Below are 15,603 nucleotides of genomic sequence, written 5' to 3' on the forward strand. Positions count from 1 at the left end.
AAACCCGTAATTCGCTACGACTTGCAAGGAGGGTCGAGGCGTGATAGATAAGTTTAGTATGGAACTATGGATAGTTTGTCTAACCTCTGGACTCTGGTGTAGTTTTAGCATATTGTACCGTATAACATGGTGTTATATTTCCTGACTAAATAAGCACCACATTGGAACTTGGAAGTATAGCGTCTAAAAGCAGACATAGAACTCCGTTCTCAAAGACGGGAAAATCCTTTCTCAGCTGCAAAATATGTAAAAAAGAAAAATAAACAAAAAAAAGAGCAGATTTATAGCTGTATTTCAGTATTTCTTGTTGACACTTACCATCGTACAAAGAATATTTGTGTATGAAACATATACATTCTCCACTCTGTTAACAAAATTGGCTTATCTTTCTTGAAAAAACTGCCCTAATTCATCACACACTATGCGGTACAACTGTACGAGTAACATTATACAAGCCATTAAGTCATCTACAGAAACACATGAGACAGCTAATTTACGTGTAATTACCTTAATTTGTATCATCAGGCCCCCAAGCTTCATCCCTCAAATTTTGCCTTGTAACAATACGGTTCCTTCTAGCATCTTCTTGCTTCCTCAGCTCTGTAGACCCAAAGGTAGATGGCAACTTTACCCCCAATTCTTGAGCAATTAGCCTCTGAGCAGTTCTGGCAGACGTCTTAGGTCTTTGCCGAGGTGGGTCCAAGTCTAACATTATAATGAACATGTTTAGTACAGCATACGAGTAACACTTTTTCCTTTCACTCACTCTGATCAACAGAGTACTTACACCAGAAGAACAAGTCAGCTAAAAATAGAGTACAAACAACATACAACTGGGTATGACAGCATATGCAACTAAAAATAGCAAGATGGAAGAGAACCAAACTAGGCGCATAGAACTACACTGAACATTGAGTGAATACTGCTTGATGATGGCCATGGTACATGCAAAGTAATGAGAGTGCACTGAAGTATCAAATTACACATCTAGAGAAAAATTGCAGATTTAGAGATTATACCTTTGATTGAAATGGAGCCCATCATAGGGTCATCTTCCTCAAGTACCCGAACTTTGAAAGAACAACGGACACTATTTAAGGCCTCAAGAGCTGCATTTTCATGATCATAAAAAAAAGTACATTAACTGTGGATCTAAAAATAAAATCTAAAGATGCATAATATAAATACTCTATATCAGACTATAATAATACAAAAATGTACAAAGATGCAGATGTACAGCTAAAAAAATATTGATTTCCAAACAAATTTTTTTTTGTACATGTGCGATTGAATCATAAACCTAGTATCAGATTATCTCCACGAAGAACACATGCAAGGGCCCAAACAGGAGAGGGGGTGGTGGGGAGGTTGGAGGGAGATCCGGAGAGGTAACCCAGCAAAATGTATTCTGATAGACAGTTGACAGTAACTCCTCACATATAGGACACAGTCAGTTTTCCAACAGTTTATCTATGCCATAAAACAGAGAAAAGGAAAATAGACCAAAGTACATATACAAATTACTGCAACAGATAAGCTAGTAGAACTTTCCTAGTAAATTTTTTCAAGGGATACAACAGCTAGTAGACCTAGGCAGTTGAAATTGAGCAGAAAGAGGGGCAAATCTATCTTCGTATTACAGGCATCTCCTTACATCAATGATTCACTGGGCACTCAAAATAGCACCATAAATCTTTTCTTAATTCTCAAAGGAATACATGCAAAAATTCACATAATTAACATGTACAGCCTCATCATAAAATAGAAAAATTACAATATTCATTTTCAAAATAATGACCATTGATGATTTATACTGTTCCAGTAAGGTTCTATATTAGGAAACAGATTATGTTTGCCAGGATGTCAATAGCTTTAAAAATGTCAATAAACGATATCATGCCAGACATGCCACACATACCAATTGATGGAGTTCGAAATACACCCAGAGCAAGTGTATCTTTAACCCAACGAATTGCAAATCCACGGTCTCTAAAACCTTCGAAAAGTCTCTCCAAATCTATTGTTGTCGTACTTGGGTGGAATCCATCCAAGACAAGGACATGATGTGTTCCATATACAGCTAACACAAAGTAGCAAAAAAAATAAGCAGCTAATTTCAATATTAACATGCAGCACAAATATACCAATAAATAAAAAATTGCAGTGATATAGGCAGCTAAAAAAGCAAACAGAATAGCATCTACTTGACAAGATAGCTTGTAGACATGCATAATTAAAACTTCTGTCTTAATCCATAAGACTTTATAACCAACATTAACATATTGTTTGGATAGAAGGAAATGGAGTGAAAGGGAGGGAGGGAAAAGAAGGGAGCAAATCCCTTTGTTTGGATGAAGAGTTGTTGGAAGGAAGGGAAAGGGGAAGGATCCATTTTCCCTCCCTCTTCAACTAACACTATCTCTCCAAATATGGAGCTCAATCTCCTCCCTCCTTTTCCTCCTTTTTCCTTCCCCTTCCTTTCTCTTCCAAGTTGCTAGATCAGAGTAAAATATCTGAACATAAATGAATACTTATCTACAATCAACAAAGAAGTCTCACTCACATTTTTTTCCTTCCAAAATCTTCTCAGACTTTTCATGAACATTCTCATCTGATGTGTCACAGGAAATAGAGTCGTTGATTTGCTCATCACTGTACATTCCTTGTTTCTTATATGTGAAGGTTCCCCTCCCACGTCTGTTTGGGACTTTCTTCTCCACCTCCACGTCATGCAACTTAAGCTTTGAAACCTCTGGCAAGCATTGTGGAGGGAGCAACTCATCTGGTGCACGATCTGCTATTGCTTCCCAGTCTTATCACCAAAGACAACAGCATTATCAACAGTTATTCACTATATAATATGATTAATATCTAACAGAAAATTGTATCAACAATAGAATACAAATTCATCAGTCCCTGAAAAAATACAAGTCTTTAACAAGGCAAGAATTACCATTATATATCACCAATTAAACCCAAGTTGATAAAAAAATAGAAGTATCTTCTTTGATAACTGCAAACTATTCTTTCTACAACAGGAAACTAAAGTCCCATTAAAGAAAGAAGATAAAAATTTATCAACAATTTCCTTGGTCCCAAAGTAATAGAAACAATTTGACTTTTGCACTATTAATACACAAACTTTTGCTACTATCTTTTACTAATATGTACAAGTACAACAATGTTTTTATGTAAAATGTCATTGGAATAGTCTTAATGTATATTATCAAAATATCAACTTTTAGAGTGATTTTACTAATAAAATTATGAAGTATCTAATGATGAAAGTTGAGCCCCCCCCCCCCCCCCCCCCCAACCCTCTATTCCCTAAAATAATTAATTTTGCTGAATGAGAGTGCAATGTTCCTTTTGTGCTAAAAAAGGCCAAGTACGGGATAGAGCCAAAGGATGATGATGCTGGTGCCCACGTTCATTTGGGTGTTGGTGTTCTAAGGCATGACCATGTTGTAGGCATGGGCACGAAACGTGCACAAAGACAAGGCATAAAACACCTCAACCTTTTTTTAAAATTAAATAGCGTCTTGGCTTGCCTTAGGGACAAAGCAAGGGAATACAAGGCCTGGGACGGCATGACAATGCAAGGCCAAGCCAAGGCATCACAAAACATGATAATGTAGGGTGGGTCAAGGCATGAATGAGATGATCCTGGCAACAAGTAGGGGTCTGAGCCTTTTGAAAAACCCGAGAATAACCTCTATGAATAATCTTATTGAGTAAAAAAATGTTCTTCGAAAGCCAAATTTGAAGGCTATAATACATGAAAACAGACTAATTTCGAAGATTTCAAAACCAAGTGTTCAAAAGTCACAAGATCATAAAGGACGCATTTTGGGTCATAAAATGTTGTTTGGAACAGTAGTCGGTCACATAAAATGTCATGGTGACCTAAGTCAAAGAAAGGAGGCATAAGTCGTAAGCAGATAGATTGATAGTTTAAAGGAAAAGTAGATGGTTCCAACCACCCGGTAGCCTCTTAGGTCCATGAGAATCACCCCGACCTATTTCCATTCCAAATCCAAAAAAGTTGAAAACTATCCAAAACTGAAGGTTATAATGCACACTTTCGAACCAACTTTTTGGACCAATGTCTAAAATTTCGAAATGGTTGAGGATACATCTCGTGGTCAAATATGTTATTTGGAACCATAAATGATCACTAGCCAAGTCATAAATAAGCCTATTGTAGCCTTGAGTTAGTTAAGAATGAGGTTTATGTACTTCATACTGCTAAATTGACGGATTGAAGGCAAAATGGAAAATTCAGGAACACAAGAATCACTCTAACCTCTTCTTTTCTTCCCAAAGCCAAAAAACGTCAAAAAATGTTCAAAACTGAAGGATATAATCCACAAAATTGGACCAATTTAGGAGGTTTTGAGACCAATCTCGTAATATAGGGAATGCATACCAAGGTAAAATAACATTGTTTGGAAACATATATGGCATCATATAAAGTCTCATGATGGCTTTACATAGAAACATAAGTTAAAAACGACTAAATTGACGGTTTAAATCCAAATTCGACGGTTCCAACCACCCAAATGGACTTTCAAGATCATGGGGGTCCATGAGAAGCACCCCGACCTCTTTTCTTTTCTAGACGGGGAATTAAAAAATGGTCCCTAAAGACTATAATCCACACTTTTGAGCCAATTTTGAATATTTTTTTCCGAAATTGAAGTGAATGAGTAGGGCGTCACCTAGGGTCATATAAGTTGATATAGAACCAGTAGAGGCATATCAATAGGTGTATAAAATCCTAAAATGAGTTTAATTAAGCTATGCGGCTATTTTGGAATTAAGTTGCGTTGGTAGTGCAGAGCTACAAGAAATAGTTGTTTATATCACCAACTTGGCATCCCAGGGTCCTTAAAGATGTTGGGAATCTTTCATCTTCCTAGGTATTGTGGATCATGCCCAAATTCATTACTTATCATAGCATCAATGTATTATACTATAATTTATACTAAGTATAATAGATTGGCAGCAAGGCCGGATTAAGATGTAACTTATGTCAAGCAAATTATTTAAGTAACCAAAAGCAATAAAAAAAAAATTGCATAAATCCAATAATTGAAATAAGACATTCTTGAAAAGTTGAAAGTAAGATACATAATTAAATAAAAGAAAATGCAAGTCTTAAGACAATGGATTTAGTTACTATACTAGTACACTACAGCAGGTTAAGACTTTAAGGAGTACTCATTAAAAAAATTTAAAAATATACATAAAGTTCCTCTTAAGCAAAAAACTGATTACCTTTTACCATAGAGCTATAATGCAATTTAATATTTTTGAAGTGATATAGATGAAAAAGATACCAAATATCAACATTAACACAGGTTAGATCTCAATTAAGCATACTGAGTATTATTTCTTCAATTGCTAAGCTAAGCAGCACAGTACAGGGGAGCCTCTTTCTTAACACAGTTTAATGAAAAATCCTGGATAGGCCAAATCTAGGATCAAAACTCAAGATTAATGTTATCAGCAGTGTTGAATGTTTTTCTCAAAAAAGCTTAGCCTAATTAAGCTTCATTAGGGTTCTAATAACTCAAGAACAGAAATTGAAGTGTACCGCAGACTTCTGTAGACATTGTTTAGTTCTTCCTCAAGAAATCTGTGATAAAATCCAATTTTGATCTGATTTTTTTTCATCAACAAGCATAAGCAACTTAGTGTGAATAAGAATGCCTTCATTTTTGTATAATTAAGTTGTTTGAGTTCAGCCTTCAGCGTTATAAGGAAGTTTAATAAATTTTCGGTGTCCTTGCTAACTACGTTCATAGTCTTCATACTCCCTCTGGACTAAAAATTTAAGTCATTTTACTATGGTCACCACAACAAATTGCATTTATAACAGAGCACATTTCTGCAGACTAAGAAAGTACCTACAATGACAGAATTAGGTTAATAGCAGGGAGCAAATTATACCGTCATCTGAAGACTCCTGAGGAGCTACATTGTCAGTTGAAGATTTTGAACACAAGTCATAATCCCCTGCCATCAAAGCAAACATATAATTTATCAATCAAATATGTAACTTTAAAGGAGGCACGGGCCTCATGGCAATTTTACATTTCAAATAACAAAATAAATACTTTACCATCTCTGGTTAAATTACTCCCAGGCAAATTATTGCAATTAGAAACCTTAGATTTATCTTCTGTTGTTGAAGTTTCACTGAAGTAAGGACTAAAAATCAATACCAATCCAATTCTAAAATTTCAATTAAAAAGTAAAATGGAAGGAAATACAGAAATACTGACATAGAGGAAATAGAAGAAGGTGAGAGGGAGCGGAGGTTGATGGCTGAAGCACGAGATCGAGCATCATCAGATTTGAGAGAGAGGCCTTTGCAGGAGTAAAGCTTGGCAACTTCAAGGAGTGCAGAGGCTAATTGAGGCTGTGAATCTGATGAATTTAGGGTCTCGAGCTTTAAAATTAGGGATTCAAGGAGGGATATTGCAGCCTCTATATCTCCGGAATCTACTAAATCTTCCACTTGCTCGCTCCAATTCTTCTCTGCTTCACTCTCCATGTCCTCTTCCGTTCTTAAAATTTTGGGAAGCGACGGAACCCTTATTGACAGTAAAATCAATGCAATCTATTCCTATCTGAAAGAAAAGACAATAATCACAATTGATATAAGAGGCCCTGATACTTTATTGTAACAATCACGTCTTACCAAATTAATTGATTCAACACGATTTTATCATGATATTCTACCAAAATTATTATCAAATTTAATCCTCTATTTATCACTTTATTGAAATGCAACTACATTAGAAGTCCATTTCATCACTAATTGACTAAATTTGACATTTGTAATTTAAAAAAAAGGCTCTATTCAATTTAACTAATAAAAATCAGTTCCAATAGTTCTGAGTTCTGACAAGTAAAAGTTAGTTCTGATAAAAAAAAAAATAAAAAAAAACAAAAAAAAAAAAACATTCAAACAAAAGCATCAGTGAATCAATAAATAAGTTTAAATGAGCAACTTAGGTTTGCATAATATAATATTTGATTTCGATGCGCAAAAAACAATTGAAGCCTACAAAATCTAGTACATGAGTACATCAAACATCAATGTGAGAATTATTTATGTTCACAACAACGAATTGCAATTTAAATTGAAAAGTAACAAACAATAGTAATCTAATCTAGGTTAAAACAAGAATTTGCCATATCAAGAAATTAATAAAACCAATCCATAATTGCAGCGAAGTATTATTAATCAAATGTAAAGCTATATTAGAGCTAAAATCACTCTATTTATCAACTGTAAAGTAGAAATTCATAATCAATTTCAATAATTATTGTTGAAATCTAGCAAAGAACCTAATGAATTTAACAATAACCAACACTGAAACTAATTAAAGGCAATAACATCAAAATCAACAATAATTTCAAGAACAACAATCATAATTCAGATAATATCATATAATTTGATGCAAAAAGACAATCCAAAATTAGAGCAGAATCAAAGAACTTATAATATCACAAAAGAAAATTTGTATTTCGCGGTCAAAAAACGGGGAAAATAAACGAACCTTTAAGCGGCTTCAAAAATTCAGAATGAAACGGCAGCGTTTTATATTTCCCGGTGACTGGTTGCCGGAGGTCGGAGGATTTGTCGTCGGAGAGAGAAATTAGAAAGACAGTTGAAAAAGGATTTGGAATCTGAGGGCTTCCGACACTTATTTAATCTGGGTTGGACTTTTATTTTGTGGATTGGAGGATATATGGTCTGATTTTCTAAAACTCTGTCCAGTGGGCTTTAGCCCAAACCTACCAAAACTGGACCGATGTACAAAATATCTCGAAATCGTTCTCTTGGCAATTTAGGTAACTAAGGGTTTGTTCTCATTTACTGAATTGAGCTGAGTTGAACTGAACTGTTTATTAGAGAAGAAAATTAAGAAATGAACTGAATTGAAATTAAGCTCAAGCCCGCCTTAAGTCGATTTTCGTTAGATATAGCTAGGCGGAGGTTAAATAATTAAATAATTGTGTGTATGCAAGTTAAATTGTGAATATGATTATTTTCGAGTTAAATTGGGTTTAGTTAGGTCAGTTTTTTATACCACTAGGAAGTGGGAATGCATCGATACTAAGGCAATATTTTAAGCTATTTGGAGAGAAGTCTTGTTATAATATCTACATGTTTAAAGGATGGCTAGTACATAAGTCAGGTGGATTATTTTACTTAAGATTGTTTGTTATTTTAAATGTGATTATGTAAGGCTCGCCAAGAATTCAAACCAAATTAATATACAATTTGTTTGAATCAAACTTGATTTGATTTCAAATTATTCTCATCCATTTTCCTTAATCACGTCATTCTAAGTGAGGTTGCTAGTAGAATAGTAGTGGTCTAATGCAATGTTTTTGTGGAGTTGGGTTAGTACAATGGATGCAAAAATTGCATGAAGATGTTGCTTGATTAGTAAAACTTCCTCCATTTCTATTAAGTTACGTTGCACCATATTTTTGGCACAGTATCTAGGAGAAAATTTAGGGGCATGTGAACTTGTAAAGGGTATTGTAAGCAAAGAAAAATTTAATTATACGAACTAAGGAGTAAGGAAGTATAGGTCATCCTATAATAAAAACTATACAAAATGTACTTAATAAGAAAATGATGCAACTATTATGAGATTCCCATTTTAAGGAAATGGTGCAACTAAATAGAAATGAAACTATTAGTATTTTTATAGCCTGCCTTTTTCATCCAATAGGAGCATTTGGTTGCATTAAACCCTTCACGTGCATTATTTTTAGCATTGCTTTGTGAAATTGTGGTCATAGTGGTGTTTGATCCATTTATAGGCCTCCCAAAAGCATGTTAAGATCGAATCCAAGCTCAAGGGAATGAAGAGGTAGGAATAGAGGATTGAATATAAGAGGAGAAACCCTTTAATCATTCATCGCCATTCCTTTAGATCGAGAGGTCTTCTTGATTGAGAATATCACAAGGCAAATAATGGTAGCTAAAGTTTGGCTAGAACAAATTAACCTTATTACAGTCATGCACTCATGCAATGGTGTATGGATGAAGAGATTAAAACATTCTCACAATTAAGCTTCTCTATGGATTACCCTTCAGCCGCCGTTCAGCGTCTAGCTATAGCAAGTCTTTTAATGTATAATCCTCTTTTTAAGCTTTACATTAGCACAGTATCTCTCTCAACCTTAAATTTAATTTAATTCTATAAATTGAGTACAAATTAAAGCACTACTACAAAAGTAGCATATATATATAACAAATACTTAAGATACACCGAAAATGAAACCCAAACCAACAAACAAAAATCAAAAAGAATATAGGCCGTGTACTCATCAATTCTTCAACAATAAGGGGTAATCACTGTTGTGGAAGTTTAGAGCATAAGATCTACTAAGTCGAACTTGATTTATTAGATAAGTTTATGCAAGTGTAGAAGCTATTAGTTCAATAAAGTTTTATAGTATATAAATCAAAATTATTTGAAATCTAATAATGCATCCTACGCTATATGGAGTCTTATAGTTTCAATGTTATATAATTATAAAAGGCGTTTGGGATATAAGTAGTACTATATGTTCATACAACTAGACAACTAGTGAAATAAAATCTGTTATAATCCAAAAAATTCTTACATCATACGGAGTAGTTTTTAAATCTTATATTATATATATATATATAGGGGTAATGGTTAATAAACAATTTTAAATTTGATAGATGTTTATATGCCGATTTATAGAGTAAATTAATGTATTGACATTTACGTTCCCATGCAATGAAAAGCCATGCATAAACATTTTACTTTAAAAAAAAAAAAAAAAAAGAAAAATCAATATATCCAATCCAATTTATTGATCAATTTCACAACGATATATCTTCATGACATTAGTAGTAAGTTGATACGAGTATCTAAAGCTCTTTTTCACTTTAGTTGATACATATATATTTCTTTATACATGTTTGTCAACACATGATTTCAAACACCAATATATAATTTCTTCATTTATAAATATGCAAAGGTAATGAACAATTGATATTTGAAAAATGTACATTGAAAAGAATTCAATATGATCCCACATGATAAACATATTTTTTTTAATATAAATTATACTCGTTAAGAAAGTCAAAATAATTTATACGAATAGTGTCTAGCTTAGCTCAAAATGCCTTAACGAATTAGAAAAAGAGAAAGTATACTATAACATACATAAAATCAAAAGATATAATTTCACCAAAATTATATATTATACAACCCATATATACAAATTCAAGTTCATTGTGTCTACTAACCTTACAACATATATAATCATCGATAATTCGATATCCACCTATTCCAATTGCATATGCATTAACAATCCCTACTTCTCCTATAAGCTACATACTTACGTACCAAGAATAATAATATACTTAATTCCTAAGTATAAACCTATACCAAATCCCCCTTGTTTAAATTTGTTTATCCTTTTTTGAATTATTTTTTCTTCATCAAGAAAAAAAAAAGAAAAGAAAGTAAAGATAGATGCATGTATCATGAGGGCCGGCTTTAATTATGCTTGGATTTTTTTTTGTGTTACATAGGAAATCCAAAGTATATATATCGTCAAGCAACAAAATCATGTAAGAGTTGATGAGCAGCAAACCTCTTACGATTTTGAATGTCAATACTTTCAAACCCATTATTGTTAGGGTGAGAAGGTTGAGCCATACTAATCCCACAAAAATCAGCCTCTCCAGGTCCGATATCGAGCCGCCTTCCCAACTGAGCTATTCCTTGGTTTGGAATGAAATTCTGCTGATGATTCCCAAGTGAGAGGCTCTCACAATGAGGAAGGCCTAGGGTAAGGGAGACCGCGTTCCCATGGTATGGGTGCGCGGTCATTTGGTCCGGGTTAAACCTCCCGGTCATGTCATTCACTAGGTAAGGGTTAAATCCAGTGGGTGCATCCCCATGATTAGTCATCAAGAAAGAGTGTCTTTGATGATGATCAACTGGTTTCATTTCCATGTCCATGGAAAGGATGCTACTTGGGGAGTTTTGTATGTCAGAGTTGCTTCTTTGTTTCTTTGGGCTTCGCGCCATAAGAGACTCCATGTCTGAGGATGAGCCGATTAGAGTAAAGCCTTGGGATGAGGTCGCCGACATTGCTGATAAGTTGGATATCATGTCATTGGTGGTGTGGTCAGCTTGTTGTTGGTGGGGCTGGATCACTGCACCTCCGTGATCTTGTTGTTCATGTTGCTGTCCCGCACCTGTTTCTTTGGTTGTGGTGTGATCGTCATTCTTTGTGGACTTGCCATTTTTGTTCGCGGTGGTGGTGTTGGTGGTGTTGTCCTCCGAATTACCACTATTTTGCTCCTGTGTCTTCACTTCCTCCAAGTACATTTCCTCCACCATTGGCTTCCATAAGCGGACACGAGCATTGATAAACCAATTTGACACCTACAATAGTTTGTCATTGAAAACCCCTTTAATAAATATACGCAGTAAATAAACTTATCCGTCACTATAGTCTAACATATATATGACGACAAATATAAGTATTAGTAGCTAGTTTTGTAATTCAAGGGTGATAAGCACTTTATGGAGTAATATGTATAAATTTACCCATTAGCCTCATCACGTAACAAGTTAAACTCAAATGTCTTTGCCATCATTAGTTGTAATAAACCAATTTATATTATTGTAATTGTCTCAAAAAATTTATACTAATGTACTAGATCAATAACTTGCTCTTGATTTTTGCATATAACAATGTACGAAGTATCAATTTAGCATCATTAAAGTAATAAATACCTAAAACAAGTAGGTATACATTAGCCTAATATATTTGGGAATTTTGTTTTTTAAATAGACGATAATTAAATAATTACTTAAGGTAATAACCTAAAATATGTACATTAGCAACACCTAAGCAGCTAAGCTACCACCATTATGTTTATGTTACATGCTTAAATTCAAGATGAGCTGATATTCAAGCTAAGAGATTCCCAATTGCTTAATCAATGTAACATGCATGGATGTTTGATTAATAAACGCATCAGATTAAGCATTTCTAGACAGTGTACTACATATATGCATGCATGATAATCAATGATAAGAATATTATGTGTAAATTAAGTTGTCAATATAGCATAGTGAATTGTAACAAGTACCTGACTTCTTGTAAGCCCTGTTTGTTTAGCCAACATGTGTTTATCTGAATCCTTGGGGTACCTATCCATGCAAAATTCAAAGTCGTATAAATTAATTAAACAAACACACCTTAAGTATGTCCTAATATACATTTAAACATATAAAAAAAGGAAACATACGGGTGAAGGAAGTGTTCGAAGAGCCAAGCACGAAGAACGGAGACAGCACGCTCAGGCAAGCCTCGCTGAGGACGCCAAGCGTTGTGTTGCATCATACCTAGCTGCTGTAAGGCACGCTGCTGCCTTAGCTGGTGATCAACAAACCTCAGCCTCGAACCGGCTCCTCCCTCGAGCTTCACCCCTAGAGCATTACTATTGCTTTCATCTTCACCTAAGCTCTTACTCGTGGCCTTGATTTGAGACATAATCGCGTCTTTAAGACATCTGAATTGTTTTGAGATTGTCTTCAAGGCTAAAGATGTGTACAGTTTTGCTGATCCAATTCCTGCTGCCTGCTCAAAGGATGATACCACTACTTGTATCTGGCTGTTGTATTGCCTGTATCTTTGATCCACCTATACCCAAAAATTAAAATAAATAAAATAAAATAAACAATTTGAGAGGCCAAAAAATTAATTACTATAATTAGATGAAAATAATTTGTGAATTTGAGTTGAAGATAATTTTACTTAAATTGTGTGAAATTCTAATAATTGTAACGATTTACTAATTTTGGAATAGAGGAAATAGAATTTGTATATTGGCAATATAATAATTGGTTGTACACTAGTCACAAGGAACCGTTACTTGCTGAATAGTAATTCCAAATAATTTAAAAAAGCAGAGTGTGTAATAGTTGTCCTTTGCATGGTGGGAAACAAGTCAAATGAGTAAGGTAAAAAGAAAGAAAACATCCCCTTGTAATCCTATTGTAGCTACGTTAGGTTTAATCTATAGCTTAAATTAATATTTACAGTTACTAAATTTGACAAATATGTACTTTGTATGAATAATAATCAATTTGATTTGATCTAATTAAATCGAAACCAAAATTCTCTAAATTTATGGAGAAGTAGAAGTAATTAAAGTATGAGTAGTAAATGGAGTAATAATAATTGCAATAAATAATTTGTATGTACCTCATCTAGCATGTTGAGCAACTTGGCCTTCTTCATCTGTAGTTCTTGTCTCTGAGCAGTAGATATCTCTGCTGCTGCCGCCTTCTTATTACCTCCACTACTACTTTCCCCACCACCACCACCACCACCGTGACTCGTACCCTCGCCGACACTTGAATGATCTCTGGCAGCCGCTTTCGCCTTATCCTTGTGGGCCCCACTTGAGTCCCCAATGTGGTTGTCACCATTATTATTATTAGTAGTAATAGTATTATCACCCCCACTATTGACCTTATCATTGAAGTTTGTACTATTATTACTTCCAACATTCACCACTTCCTCAAGCAACTCCTGAGCCGGTTTCAAGTACTTGGATCCAATTACCACACCATTCGAGGCCGCAACCGAGGTTGACGACCCTCCTACTCCAGCTACTGTCACCTGACTTTGATTCTGCTGTTGCTGACCTGGAGAGAGGCTCAAGGATAGACCCTGATGAGCCGACATGGGCCTGCGGAACCCCATCTGGTCCGCCATGTCTGGGCCAGGCTGATTAGAACCCGGGTTAGCTGCCGGGCTCCAAAGGTTGGGATGGACTCTTGATACTGATAACCCATGCAAAGCAGCAGGGATCTGATGTTGTGAGCCTGAGGAGGTTGGTGATGGACGTCCATGATCTTGAGAAGGATGAGGACCACCGGAACCGCTAAGCGGGATCCCGATGAACTGCTGCTGCTGAGGTGGAGGCGCGTGAGGGAGGTTACCCTGAGAGAGCGTGTTGGCCGGGTTGAGAAAGAGCATATTAGGAGTTTGGCCTTCAGAATAAGCAGTGGTTATAAAGTTAGGGTTCATTAGGTAAAGTGTTTGGAGGTTATGATCTCCTCCTGCTGCTGCTGCTGCTTGGATTTCTGGACCTCCATGAAAGTATGTTGCCATCATTGAACTCTTGAGTATACAATATAATTTTTTTATTCTTGTAAAAAAAATAAAATCTTGTTTGAAAATATCAATTCTAGATATATCTATCTGTTTATTTATAAGTTATAAAATCAAAGTGTATAGTAGTAGCATGAAAAGGCTGGATAACTTATTCCCATGTCGTTTATTTGATTTGGAATAATTTGATGCTGAAACAAAATACTGGCCCCCCTTTCTTTGTGAATTGTGAGCTATATATCCTGTAAAAAATAAAAGTTTGGATGAAAAAAATCAGAAGACATAAAAAAGAGCAAATTGTATAATTTATGATTCCAAATTCCATTCCATGTAGCATACAAGTATAATATTAGCTCATAACATTAATACAAGCGAGCTATCTATATATCATTCAATCATCTAAAAAAACATATACGATAGTACATGATTATATTTGTATACATATGCAATGAAAAGATCAATATATGAATATGAAAATATACATGAAGATCGATCTAGATAGTGTAAAAAAAGATCGAAACGAAATTGATCGAAAAATAACAAATTAAAAAAAAAAAAAAATTGTAGATGTTAGTTGTAGTATGTACATATATATAAAGAGAGAGAGTAGAGGAGGAAAGAAGGAGAATAGAAGAGTGACATGCCTTAAAAAGGTAATAAGTAGAAGGAAGAGGATCTGATGATTCTGTCAGAAAAAATTGATGTGCAGCAACATCTCCAAGTGATTTGGGGAAATATACTAAACAACTCTCTTCCTATTCCTATGTAGATTAGAGAGAGAAAGAGACTAAAAAAATATGGAGTTTCTGACAAAGATAGAGAGATGGCTTCCCCTTATTATTTTCTTGAGATCACTGACAAAAATAAGCAATTGATTGAGAAAGCACCCTTTTTATTCTTTCATTCTTTTTTATTCACATAAAATAAAATATGAATTATTTATTATCTTGCTTCTATTACATGAGATAGATAATGAAAGTTATGTCTTAGATATATACCTGAGATGGATATTTTTTTTATTTTTTATTTTTTAAATAGTTACCTCTTCTTTTCAAATCATTTGATGGAGGCACGTTTGCACAAGCATTCAAAAACAAAAGTCCCACTATTTTTTTTTTTAATTTTAATTATTTATGAATTATAATTCTATAAAGAGAAAGAGAAAGATTGGAAAACACTGGAAAGTGGGGCAGGGAAGAAGCCAACAGCTGAAAAACGAGGAAACGTCTACTTCCAACAAAACCCCTCTTTGGTCATAAAGTTGCAAGAGTAACAAAAGACGAATTTCATAATTTAAGCTCAATCCCTTAGGTAAAATACTCGCTCGTGTTAGATTCTTTGAGGTAGTTTGACTAATATACGTGTCAATACTTACACACCTTTTATCAA

At 34.5% G+C, this 15,603-nt stretch overlaps 2 protein-coding genes across 2 annotated transcripts; both read right to left on the reverse strand.

Annotated features, from left to right (window-relative positions):
• Positions 1–260: 260 nt before the first annotated feature.
• On the reverse strand, positions 261–7,708 carry LOC145618643 (uncharacterized). Its single transcript, XM_081673418.1, has 8 exons — positions 7,575–7,708; positions 6,291–6,638; positions 6,128–6,204; positions 5,956–6,021; positions 2,564–2,812; positions 1,919–2,080; positions 1,020–1,109; positions 261–705 (listed from the first exon to the last, which is right to left on the reverse strand). The coding sequence occupies exons 2-8, from the start codon at positions 6,560–6,562 to the stop codon at positions 509–511; spliced, it is 1,113 nt and encodes a 370-aa protein (XP_081529544.1). The 5' UTR covers positions 6,563–6,638; positions 7,575–7,708; the 3' UTR covers positions 261–508.
• Positions 7,709–10,232: 2,524 nt separating this feature from the next.
• LOC145618642 (BEL1-like homeodomain protein 1) lies at positions 10,233–15,109 on the reverse strand. The gene is made up of 5 exons (XM_081673416.1): positions 14,859–15,109; positions 13,300–14,456; positions 12,341–12,735; positions 12,182–12,242; positions 10,233–11,468 (listed from the first exon to the last, which is right to left on the reverse strand). Exons 2-5 carry the CDS (start codon positions 14,215–14,217, stop codon positions 10,629–10,631), a joined length of 2,214 nt encoding a protein of 737 aa, XP_081529542.1. The 5' UTR covers positions 14,218–14,456; positions 14,859–15,109; the 3' UTR covers positions 10,233–10,628.
• Between the last annotated feature and the right edge of the window lie 494 nt (positions 15,110–15,603).

This window comes from Chenopodium album, chromosome 26 (genome assembly GCF_948465745.1).
Source record: "Chenopodium album chromosome 26, dcCheAlbu1.1, whole genome shotgun sequence".
Lineage (NCBI taxonomy): Eukaryota > Viridiplantae > Streptophyta > Magnoliopsida > Caryophyllales > Amaranthaceae > Chenopodium > Chenopodium album.